Genomic DNA, 12,789 nt, shown 5'->3' with positions numbered 1-12,789 from the left:
AAAGTTATATATATATAGTGTAGATGGAATATATCACAGTGGTGTTCAGAAGCAGACTAAACTTTCTTAATACAAGGCTGCAAATCTCTCCACTAACAGAAGTAATTTCAGACATAGTGTAGAGAGGTGTAGCATCACTGAAATCAGTGGGTTGAAATTCATGTATATCAGCTTGAACACACTCATATATTATTAACAACATTTCTAGTACTTAATGTAACAGCAGGACACTTTGTAATATGCTGTAATCCTGGGCTGATCAGCAGTGAATCTTTGGCCAGGTACAGACATTACACTTTTACCAGTGTAAGTAATTAGAAACTGGTCTATACCGGTAACAGAACAGAAGTTCGGCACACAAAACTGGTTTATACCCATAACAGAACAGAAGTTTGGCACATGTAGACTGGTTTAAAAATGGTGGAATCCAGTCTAAGATTTGCACTCTCCATGGGCAAATGTGTTTTCTATTGGCTACTTGATCTATGCCACTTACAGAAAATTGTGTAACTTAGACTGATTCCACCTCAGGCTTTTTGAATGTCATTATCCATTAGCCATTATCTTTGCTTAGGAGGTACACAGAAAGGTCTGCACCTGAACAATCACAAAACTCTGTAGGATGGAGCGAGAATCAAATTAAAATGTTAAAGTTTGAGGACCTAATATAAAGTACTGGAGTATAGTAAAATGTATCAACTTGGTTCCCAGCAGCTTTAGACTCAATCTATGTACCACAATAAATGTGAACATTAAAATAATCATTACTGTTAAGCTCCTGAGCTTTGCAAAAGTGTGTCTTTAAGTGGATTTCTAATTTAACACAAAGCAGTTTTATTTTAGATAGCATTTTCAGATAATTGTTATTTTGTTTATAATAGCTCCAGCCTAAGTCTAGGTAGCCACAAAATGCAAATTTTCATTTTGTGTTGTGGCTTTTTATGCTGAAAGAGAATGTGTGGTTTTGCTGGTACAACAAAAGACAGTATATTACATATATATTCAATTTTAAAATGGCATGAGCCCTTAAACCAAACATGATTGATATTACTCTCCCTTGGCCTCGTCCACCTGAATTTAAAATGAGTCAAAAGTAGAATTTACTAAAATGTACTGAGTCATCCCTTGTTAAGACAAGAATCAGAAAACTAATTAGAGAAATTATTTATGAGACTTTTGGCACCTTATAAACCAAATTTTCCTTTAGTGATGTTTGTTCCTTTTTTATGTATTTGCAAACATTTATCCAAATGCAATGTAGTGCAAGTGCACCCATGTGGAAAACGAATGTTAATATTTGTTTTGAACAAATGCAGTTTTTACAAAGATAAGGCCATTCTATGACTTCAGAGCCCCTGCAACTCAAATTATGAGTACTGAAACAATTGGCTGAAATGATTTGCCTCTGCAAACTAAATCTCAAACAATTACAAAACAGTGAACATCATGAGATTCATAATTATAGTCTGTTCCTAAATAACTTGCAAGAAGGAAGAAAAGGTTAAACTTATGAAATAAAACTGCACATTGTAAATTTTCTTCCCAGCTCCTGTCAATACATTATAACAGACAACAAGAAGCATTTCACTTCTGTCAGACTGCTCCTAGGAGTCCTTTGAAAATGTAGCATTGCAGCTTTGGCGTAGTGTTTGGTGGTAAGTGCTGAAGACAGAATAGAGTTGTTTATCCAAGTTTCCCTCGCCAGCCATGGTTTGCCAACCACGGTTTTGAGTATCCACGCTTCAGAGAAGGGGGTGGGGTGGGGGGTACAGTAGAAAACTACCCCCAATGGCTCCCCTGGCTCTGCTCGTGCCTCTCACTCCACCCCCACAGCTCCCACAGTTTTGTTGGTGCCCCTCACCCCTCACCCACAGTCCCTGCTCCCCCAGCCCTGATGGTTTTGCCAACTGCGGAAACTTTCAGGAACCTAACCCCTGTGGTTGGCAAGGGAAACTTGTATTTATGAAACAAAGCTATAAGGATATGGCCAGTGCATTTTTATGCTTTTAATACAGACATATATGTTTTTACTTAATTCAAAGTGAGTTTATCAAAATATTTCTTAATGTGAAGTAGCCCAAAGCTTACCTCTAATAGCACACTATTGACCATTGGGTTAAGAATCTCTGCTTTCTTACTGCTCTGTGAAAGGAAAATACAGATGAGATTTAATACCAGAGTTAAACATACTTATCAGTAATATATTTCTTTAGTACTAAGTCAGTTTTGAGCACTGGCTTTGTGAATTCTGAGAAGGTCCTGGTGAATAGATTTTTTTTTAATGGCATCAGTGATTCTACTCTTCTCACTACATGTTGCCTTGTTACATAACAAAGGTAACAGCCTACAGAAAGCACTGCTTTCTTCTAACGTTGAACAAGGAGCTTTATTAGAAACAGTACTTGTTCACTGTATTGGAGAACTTCACTTGGAAGCTTCCCCAGCTTCCCTTCTGCCTGCTTCTTATTACAGACTTAAAGAACCAGCACATATTTTTCCACTTTATGAGACTCTTAAAATAGGAAGAATGCTTCTTAAATCTCTTTTAAAAAATAGGAAGAAATAGAAGAAAGGTAGAAAGAGGAAAAAAAAACAGAATAGAAATGTTGCGTCAGGAACTAAAAAATCCATATTCCCATTAGCTGATTATAAATTAACCTGCCAATGAAATACCCTTGATTGTAACAATCAATGGTAAGTATGCATTTTAAAGGAAGTGAGCATGGTAATTTTTTTTTCCAATTTCTGAATAACTGCTGATATTTAGGAGCAAGGCCAAAATTTCAGTATAATGAGTAGGCACCTGAAATAAGTACTTTAACAGTGATGCTATTATGTTGAAAGAGCTCTTTCATTCTAAACCACTCCCTCAGTGGCTGATCACAATTTGCCAAATTATCTTTTGTCTCAGTCCAACCTCAGACCGCTGGACAATGTGAGCTTGCCAAAAGCATGGAAAAGTGGTCTCTCCTGTCTGCGCTCTAAATTATTGTACAAGATGCATGTAGTTAGTAGTCTGTATTGCTGAACATGTGGTACGGGCTGGACTGTGTTTATGGAGCACAGCCCCGTCATGAGAGTAATATAAATCTGCACTGCCCCCAGAGAAGAGTTCAAGGAAAGACTGGATCTCATGTCTCTTTGCTTGGAGGAGGGTGCACAGTTTGCATGGTTCTGTTAGATGACGCTTCCTTTTTTCCCTGCTGCTGGTGGTGGGCTGAAGATCAGCGTCCTCCCCTCCCCTTGACCCTGAAGATAAAGTGTTTATGTTCACAGGCACTGGGACTGTTCATTGCAGTATGCTTCCTACGAGGTGTAGGGAGACTCGACCTTTTAGGCACCTGCACAAGTTCCAGACACACTGTGGCCTCAAACTCTGGGACTATACAGCATAAAGTTCACGTGTACCAGCAGGCAGAAATAAAGTTGTTGCAAGATCTTTTGTTCTGCATTTCCTGGGTTAAGTCTGCTTCATATTTCATGTTTATTTTTTATGCACATATTTACTGAAAATGCTGCACGAGAAATGTGAAAATAAGCTTAGAAACAGCCAAAGCAAGAAGATTCAATTTGCATGGCATGTAGCAATGTAAACTGTTCAAAACCAAAGCAAGCCAACAAATTATGTTCTTTTTAAATAACCCAGAAAAAATGTCCAGTGATACACTGAGGGAGCTCTCAGGGGCCTCTTATTTCTAATTCCTACACAAAAGTGAAAGGAAGACTGGGCACGCTTCCCTACTTTTTATACAAGTTCACCTTCTCACTGGGAAAAGAAAGGGTTTATCTCTGAAGTTCAAAAAACTATTTCTGAAAAGCAGCTTATTTTTATCTTTGGGCTATGCCAGATTACTCAGTTGTCTGGTACATTCCAAAATATTTTGTTGGGGAGGTTGTTGCTTCTCCTTCACTGGCTCTCATAAAGATCTTTGCTACTCCTGAATTCAAGTCACACAAATTATTATACTATCAGTGTCCTCATTATATTTTTCAGGGTAAAAAAGGATAACCATTTCCAATAAGACTGCTGTCTAGGAGCTTGATTGCTAAGTGGGGCATTTTGATTGTAATGAGAATAATTTTGTTTAAATGAAAAACCAAATGGATAGATTTTCTAGTTCCTCAAACCTATACATTGCAAATATAATCACCCTGACCTATCAGATGTATAAAAGACTAAATGGCAATTTATGATGTGAATCACATTGTTAAGACACCAAACAGATTATAACTGGCAATATTTGGTGGGGAGGGGTTAAAGTACAGCTGCACATAAATAAATAGGCTGAGTAGATATTCTAAAATACTGAAGGACTCTTATTTGAATGCTTGGAGTTTTGTGAGTGGACTCAGTAATTGGCAGAATAGTTTCTAGAAGACTTAGGAACTATGTCAGTGATTCTCAACCAGGGTGTTGTGACACCCTGGTGTGTCTTGAGACCCTTTCATGGGTGCTGCAGGGTGCAAGGCAATTTAGCACTGTTAGGCGTGCAAACACGATTCACAAGATAAACCCAGAGATTTCAAATATGAATTCATAGGGTTAAAACATTCTGACAAGTTGTGGGCTTTCTGAGTTCCTTGCAACAGAAGAATTGCTCTATTATTTTTTTGTAGTAAAAAAGAATGAAAGCTAAGAGCTGGCATTTTCTAATGGGTGCCTTGAGTCTAAGAAGGTTGAGAACCACAGAACTATGTAGATGCAGTGGTCACTGACAGCTTAAGGAAGATAGGAGACATGAATTGCAGAGCCTACTTCAGCTCACATGATCAAGCAACCACTGGGATTCTGTTGCAAATATCCTCTGTATGTTCTTTAGCAAGATAGGAGAGGACTCAGGCTCTCCCTACTCCTATGCTAGTTTCTTGCAGAAAGTTGGTTTATGCTATAAGTCCCTCAAGACTGTGTTATAAAAAATATATTAGGAAATGCTGTTATCTTACCCCAACTGCCATTAAGGAATCAGAAAACTTCTTAGCTAAAGATGACACTTCATTGCACATGGCACTTGTTAAACTAGTTTAAAACAAGAGAGACAAATGTTAAAAATATACTTAAAGTCTTTTACCCAGGATAGTCAGATCCCTCAATGTGTCTCAGAAGTTAAAAAATATTCTTCAGACAATCTAATTTCTAATTAAATTAATTTTGTCTTAAAGTATGATTGGTGGATTTTGCTCAATTGGTACTTATAAGCATGACAGAGGCTTTAAAAATCCAGTGGTGGCCACAGCCAGAAAAAGGACTAGGCCAAACACAGCTCTGTTTCTACATGGTAGGTTTTTGTTTTTTTGTAAAATACCCTAGACTTTTAGTTTAATTATTGTTTTACTTAAGTTATACACTGAAAATACCACTGGAAATAAATTACAACCTCCTCACCTCCACCTAGAATGAATATAGTGAGCATTCTTCCTGAAAGCAGTAGGGTGTGGGCTATAATTGCATAGGAATAGATTTGCAATGTTTATAATTGCATAGATTTTTGTGCATTTTTTCGCACAGCACAAACTCTATTATGAACTGCAAAAGCAAATCCTATGCATTCTGGTTTACTGTCTTTAGAGCTGCTGATAAAACGTCCACTCAGAATGAGTAAACACATCTACCAGTTATGATGACAACAATTTTCAGTTTGTGCATTTGTAAAAATTATACATTATGTGCAAATCAAAGAATCACAATTAGCCCTGTAATTACTTTTGACAATATACTGGCAGAAGCCTCAGAAGCAGGCCTGTTTGTTGATCCATTGTGTTACAGTACCCACAAACACTATGAGCTCAATAGGATTTTAAGATTTTTAAGCAAATACTCTCCTCTTGATGACAAAAAGAAATAAAAATGTACTCACTTTGTCAGAACTTTTGCTTGATCCTGGACTGGCTTTTCCTCTTCTTGCCCATGAAGAATTAATTCTGCTACTTTATGAAGCTGTTCGATACAACGGGCTGTTACTTCAGCAAGGCTTTCAATAGACAGCATGTAGATGTCCTTAAATGTAATAAAAAAAAGAAACAGTAATATTCTAACTTCTACAGATTATACAAGAGGCTTTGGAACTAAGTACAGACCAAAATAATTGAACAATATCATTACATGCAAAGTCAAGGAATATAAGCTGTTACACTTGCTCAAAAAAAAAAAAACTGTAGAAGAAGAGGCATCAACTAAGGGTGAAGCAAGGACCCCAACACTCACTTCAGAGAAATACAAAAGGCAAAACTGCAGGGTTAAGCCCCAGGAATTTCTATTATAAAATTGTTGGATCTGGGTCCTTATAAGAGTCCTGAACTCTCATGGAATTTATACTGGCTTCACTGGGAGTTGAGAGGGTCAGGGCATTTCCAAGGGATGTTTGTATGGTAAAAAAAATAATTATGCTCTTGGTAACGAACTTTTTAGACAGAAACAAAGTGACTATATCCAAAACTCCTTTCAATCTCTCTTGATAATTTGGCAGCATCATTAACATCATAATCTACAACAGACACAACACCAATCAGCTTCCTACATTTAACAGCATTTGAACTCTTTTAAAGAAAGCATAACAGATTCTTTAATATAGGTCATAACAAATTCCCAACATTTCATGCTGTCATAACTTGAATTAAGAATTTCAATCACAACTACTACTTTAAGAGAAGGCAGTTGTCTCAAAGGATATGATATATTTGGCCTTAGGCAAGGCTTTTCATGGAGGGACTTAATACTTTTGATTCCACTAAACAAATTCTATTTTGCTCATCTGTGATTTTAGATATCTATGATTTAAATATATGTTGATTACAATGTTTTATTTATTGGCATCTAGAGAAAGAGCCATTGCAGAAAGTTGAGTCAACACTTTAAATATGGGACAGAACTATAGACAGAATATCTAAGACTTCAATTAATCGACCCTTTTGTATAAAAGGTACACTTGAATCTGTTAATTTTTAAAGAAAAGCTGAAACAAGTTAGTAGTCAGAGGGGATGATATTGTTGATGTTCATTAATAGGAACAGTCTGATAGTAAAAATACTCATACAAGTAAGGTTTGCAGGGCTAGGGCCATAGTTTGTAGTTGTCAGTTACAATCTTTTTAAAGTCACTTCCTGACCATTACTAATTTAAACACCTGAAGGTATTAGAAACCACAGTGGTACAATACAACACATGGGAATAAGATAGCAATACTGGCTAGTTAAACAAGCTATTCAAACACGTTATGATCCTGTTAATGAGATATCTACTTCAAGTGCTATTTTACCTCCACAGTTTTGTTTTTCTTTACTTCTCCTTGTTGATCTGCACCATCTTCTCCTCCTTCAGTCTTTTCCTCACCATTTTTTTCAGTGTTTTCCTCTAGCTTCTCTTCCAGAGCTGGCAATCTTGAGAAGTTGGCTTCTTCCAGCCACTCATGAGCTTTTTTCCTAGCCTACCAAATAAGCCCCATAAAAACACAATACAGTTCATGTATAGCTGATCAGATGATATTGCTGAGACATATTAACAATACATTTTCACTTAGCTTTATTGTTCCACTCAAAAGTTTTATCTACCTCAGGCATGTGGGTAGTGTTTAAATGTCTATATTTAAAAAAAATCATGTTTATATAGGGAGAAATCTCTCTTTCTGCAGAAAGGCTGACTACCTATCAACAATATTGTATTGTACTGTCTGTCTCTACTCTGCACATAAAGCTGTTGTTAACACTGGGGTCACTGAAACCTCAACCATGTGCAGTCTGTTTCAAAGGTATAAAGTAACATGAGAGAGAGAAAGATAACTAGTCCTTAAGGGAAAAAGTAAAACCGAACAGGATATAGGAAAGAGAAAATAAAACAAAAGTCTAAATTCTGAGATAAGTGGACAGAAAATAATTGGACCTTGAGCTGCTTTGTTTCAGGAAGGTCAGAGTAGACACAACTTGAAGAAGTAATGCCACTCACTTCAATGGTATTTTCCCAGCTAGCTAGTATGGAGTGTATTATTTCTTTTTCAATGCCGAGTCTAATTAGATGTGAAAAACACTTTGTTTCCAGTTCAAACATTGTAGTTTGAACACTTTTTTTGAAAAACAAACAAGATCAGTACTGAACTATGTTCTGAACTGAAGCTCATTGCTGAACCCAATAGGCCAACCACCCTTAAGATATGAAGATCCACATTTTGTATTCCTCTGGGAAGTGGATGGAGGCTGTGTAACTTGTACCAACCTTATTAAGTTTATCAGGAGTAGCAGCTACATGCAATTCAAACAGCAGTTCAGTAAGCATGCTAACAAACTCTTCTCCCATGTCTGCTGCAGAAGGAGACAAGATGATTTCTGTAAGAGGATTATCATTATTATATTACTCATGACTGAATACATAGAGCCAAACCAGAGCATCCAAAACCCTCACCCACTTCTAGCACGACAAAAGCTTCATTGGTTAAGTCAACAGTGATGGAATGAAGATGGGAGACCTGGAAAAGGATTGAAAGCAGCAGAAAGAACTATATAAATGACAGATTCTGGTTTGACACTTTGGCTATCCATCCCACCTAATTCTAGATCTCACTGCTGGTGCTCTGGAATCTCCTGACAAAACATCATGGGGGAGAATGCACACAAGCCTCTTCCCTCAAATGAGATAATATAAACTACAGCAGAGCCAGGTAGAGCAAGAGTTTTAGAGAGAACATATGGGAAAGGTGTTCCCAGCTTGCTTTCTCAGGAGACTACACTCCAAAGGCCATATAATCTTTTACTTTAAGAATGAATTTGATTATGTAGAGCTTTTTTCTTTTGTAGTCCAGACTACATGGTCTTAAAGGAGCAAGACTTTCCTTACACAATGTGCATGATTAAACCAGACATTCCCAGTACTTAATCTCCATCTTGGTCATGGAGATCCCTTTGCCCATGTTAGCTAAAGCTAACATCTTCATAGATAATGAATTCCAAGGTAATCATTTCTGCTTTGTCACTGCATCATTTATTAGATGGATTTCCTAAATGATAACAGTTGGATCTATTCATCTACACTGAACCTACATTGAGTTTGGATTTTTCATTAGTGCTTTCTGGGGAAATATACCTCAATACAGTTCTGTTAGTATCAATTTTCTTGGGCTACTCATGCTAAAGATCAGACTCCCAACTAAGCTCCAAAACCCATCTAGTTCTGAAATGTTTTCAAGTGATATTTTGTTCCCATTTTTCTCTATTTACTAGTTAAGGTCTAACTTCCAAAACAGAGTTCAACTGGGAGTCGAGGACCATCATGCTAGCTCTGGACAGGATGAATCTTCCTCCTGGAGAAGTACCTTGCTTTGCAATTAACTAATCTTGATGGAACTCCAAAAAGATACTGACAGTTTTTTTTATGCTACATAGTATCTGGTCCTCAGATTATAATCTTGGCCAGGGACATACAATCAAAAAGCCCACACCTGAATTGATTCAATCATTGCGGGTTATTCTATCTGTGTAGACTGAACCGATTTGCAAATGAACAAACATTCACTTTTGATTCCAGAAATGCAGCCACGTCCCTGCAGTGGCTCAGGCTAGAAGCTGGGGACGCTAGAACAAGCCCTCCCTTCCCTTAGGCAGCAGCCACAAGGCTGGGGGGAAGCTGACCTGAGGGACATGGCCAGGCCCCCCAGCAGGATGCCTGCAGGGACCCCCAGCCAGGATGTACTTGGAGGGGGGGAGCAGCCCTTGCCAGGCATGTCCCTGAGGGGGGGGCATGGCCAGACACCAGCTCAGGCAGCAGCTTAGGCAAAGCAGGGCAGGGAAGGGCATTAAACTCTTGTCTCCCCTCCTGGGCATGGGGACCCCAGCTGGGGTCTGCTTGGCTTTCCCCCCTGCTTGTGTGTCAAGTGGCCTGGCAAGAGCCAGCCGGCATGGCCCCGCTATCCGCCCAGGGCTGAGACCGGGGCTGTGGGACTCAGGCTGAGGCTGGGGCTGAGCTGTGGCTATGGGGCTGAGCTGGGCTGACCCATGGGTGCTGTGGAGGGCGGACGGATGTGGAGGGGCTGGGCTGGGTTGGGCCATGTGGGCTAGACCCATCCCAGTGGGCTGCAACTCGGGCTGGGGCCCCGGGAGCTGTGCCGTGGATTGTTCCCAGTGCCAAGGCTGGGCCAGGCTGTCATGGAGCCACAGCTGGCTGGGAAGTCTCTGGTGGGACTGGCCTGGGTTGGGCCATAGGGACAGGGCCCTTCACAGTTGGCTGCAGCTCTGTGACAGACTGGCCCAGTGAAATGGCTGGTGGTTGGCCAGGCAGTGGCATGGAGGCTGGCTTGGGCGGCAGCATAGAAGCAACGCCACTGGACCTATGAGTGGGCACCTTGGCAGCCGGACTGGCTATGTGGGATGTACTAATTGTGCCCATGGCTGCCTGGGCAGGCTTGGAGGTGCTGGCAGTCCTGGAGCCCAACAGCCGCCCACATGAATGGTGCGTACCCCCAGAGGCTGGGGGGGGGGGGGGGGCCTGGGGGCGGAAACCTGGCAACAGTGAGTTCCCACAGACACCGCTGGCACTCTCGGCAGTGTGGGGGTGGCGAGCGTCAACCATGGGTTGGCAACCACCCGAAGGCACCATCGGCAGTGTCAGTGGCAGCCAGGGACAACCAGGGACCGCCTGCAGGCTCTGCTGACAGTGTCAGTGACATCTTTTTGCAGGGGGTACACTGCTATGCGCAGGGGGTGCACATGCACCCATGTGCACCCTCTTCGCGTCGCCCCTGGTTGCCCATAATAGGGGCTTGTGTGCCTGCAGCCACTGCACCCCCTGTTCATTACTGTGCAATACCCAACCAGCTGCAGCCGCATCAGAAGCTGCATGCTGGCCGGAGCCGGCGGGGCTGTTCTGCCTCTCACCTCCAGCTGCTGCTACCACCCCTGCCCCTGCTGTGCCGCTCTGGGTGGGCAGGCAGGAAGCTTCAGCCCAGTGGCTTCTGCCCAGCACATGGAGCTCTGGCTCCAGCTCCTGGCTGCCTTCCATCCACTTCCCTGCCCAGCGTGATGAGCAGACCTTGCAGATGGGTGGAGCAGGTGGAAGGCAACCCCCTGCCACCCGGAACAGCACAGCAGGGGCAGCAGTGGGAGAAGGAGGAGCCGCTGGAGGCAAGGGAGGTACAGTAGCATCCAGCCAGCTGCAGCCACACCAGGAACTGTCCCACCAAAGCTGTGCTGGCTGGGGCCAGCAGGGCTGTTCTGGTCCCAGGGTGGATAAAAATAAATCATTTAACCCCTCCCCCCCAACACCAAAAAACGCCCGATTAAAAACAATTAAAAAAAAATCATCAATAAAATACTACATTTCTCTCTCATTAAAAAAATAACAGTTACAATTAAATCTCATCACAAACATGCTCAACCTACACTTACAGGTCTCATAAAAATGAATTAATGGCTCTGTCACACTCACACACATCGAGTTGCCTACCAATCAAACATAGGCATTCATTGATATTTTTAGCAGCAGTGCTGCAACTAAACCTATTTCAGACAACAAAGTATCAGTAGCAAGCAAAAGATTTCAATCATCCAGTAAAACCACCACCATGGATGGGTTTGTAGTAAGGACCAGCAAAAAGCAACAAGACACCATAGATGAAAAGACTGCTCAGTTCATTTATGCCACAAATTCTCCTTTTCGCATTGTTAACAATAAACACTTCATTGACATGGTTGAGTCCTTATGACCAGGCTACACTCCACTTGGTAGAGCAGACATTGGTGGAAGGTTACTAGATACAGTGCATGAGAAGGAACTTGAACCGCGTGCAAGAACTAATGAGGGGAAATTTGCCAATTTAAGTCTTGATGGGTGGAGCAATGTACACAATTCAATAATACGTGCCTGTGTGACAACAGAAGATGCGGTTGCATATCTTTCAGAAACAATAGATACATCGGGAAATGCCCACGCAGCAGAATATTTAAAAGAAGTGGCAGTGAAAGCTGTAATAAACTGTGAACAAAAATTCTACTGTCACATGCACAGTTGTCACAGACAATGCTGCAAACGTGGCAAAGATGAGAAGATATTTAGAAGAAGAAACGGAAGAATGCTCCTTAACATATGGCAGCAGTGCCCATTTAATGCATCTTTTAGCCAAAGACCTAAGTACTTTTTCAGGAATAAAAGAAAATGTTGTTAAAGTTTCAAAATACTTCTGTAACAACGATTTTGCTTCAGCTTCACTGAAGAGAGCAGGAGGATCCAAACTAATTCTCCCTCGAGATGTTTGATGGAATTCTGTGGTTCGCTGTTTTGAAAAATTTATTAAGAACTGGCCTATTCTCATAAAAATTTGTGAAGAAAACCATGATAAAATAGATGGAAGTACTGGATTAAAGAGGAATGTAGAGGATATGCGCAGTATACTAAAGCCTATATCCATAGCCTTAAACAAACTTCAGAGAGATTGTTGCTGCATTGCTGATGCTGTCAAAATTTGAAAGGCACTTCAAGAGACATTGAAGAAAGAAACCTAACCAGAAAGTTAAACTTCAGGCAATAGAGAAGCGAATGGATCAAGCACTAACTCCACCATCTGTTTAAGGACAGATGTTGTAAAATGCTGTATTGAGTTGTAAATTAACGTTTTAGTGATCAGATTTGCACCATTGTTTAAGAAATACATGAAGAAGTATCAGTGTGTGGAAGTAAGTTTAACTAGGCCTCTTACTTGACTAAGAGGAGAGACAAAGAGAGAGAAAGAGAAGAGAAAACTGTCACAACCCAAAGTTGTGGTTTTTTGTTTGTGTATGCTTCGGTACTGCTAAATTATTTTCCCGCCGACTGTA

The 12,789-nt window shown here is 40.7% G+C and overlaps 1 protein-coding gene across 7 annotated transcripts in view; it reads right to left on the bottom strand.

The window, feature by feature from the left end:
* FAM114A1 (family with sequence similarity 114 member A1) overlaps positions 1-12,789 on the bottom strand; it is an 87,791-nt gene that overhangs the window by 5,562 nt on the left and 69,440 nt on the right. For 3 of the 7 annotated variants that reach the window (XM_019480583.2, XM_014594950.3, XM_019480587.2), the window contains 5 exons: positions 8,204-8,313; positions 7,254-7,421; positions 5,856-5,995; positions 4,945-5,017; positions 2,089-2,142 (listed from right to left, as the gene is read on the bottom strand). In XM_019480583.2, the coding sequence (XP_019336128.1) occupies positions 2,089-2,142; positions 4,945-5,017; positions 5,856-5,995; positions 7,254-7,421; positions 8,204-8,313 (545 nt within the window). The remainder of the gene's footprint in view (positions 1-2,088; positions 2,143-4,944; positions 5,018-5,855; positions 5,996-7,253; positions 7,422-8,203; positions 8,314-12,789) is intronic. The other 4 variants (XM_059721637.1, XM_014594951.3, XM_059721638.1 and 1 more) reach the window with 2 other exon arrangements.

Source organism: Alligator mississippiensis, chromosome 2 (assembly GCF_030867095.1).
Source record: "Alligator mississippiensis isolate rAllMis1 chromosome 2, rAllMis1, whole genome shotgun sequence".
Classification (NCBI taxonomy): Eukaryota; Metazoa; Chordata; order Crocodylia; family Alligatoridae; genus Alligator; species Alligator mississippiensis.
The sequence above is the reverse complement of the archived record's forward strand: the minus strand, read 5'-3'. Positions and strand labels throughout refer to the sequence as shown.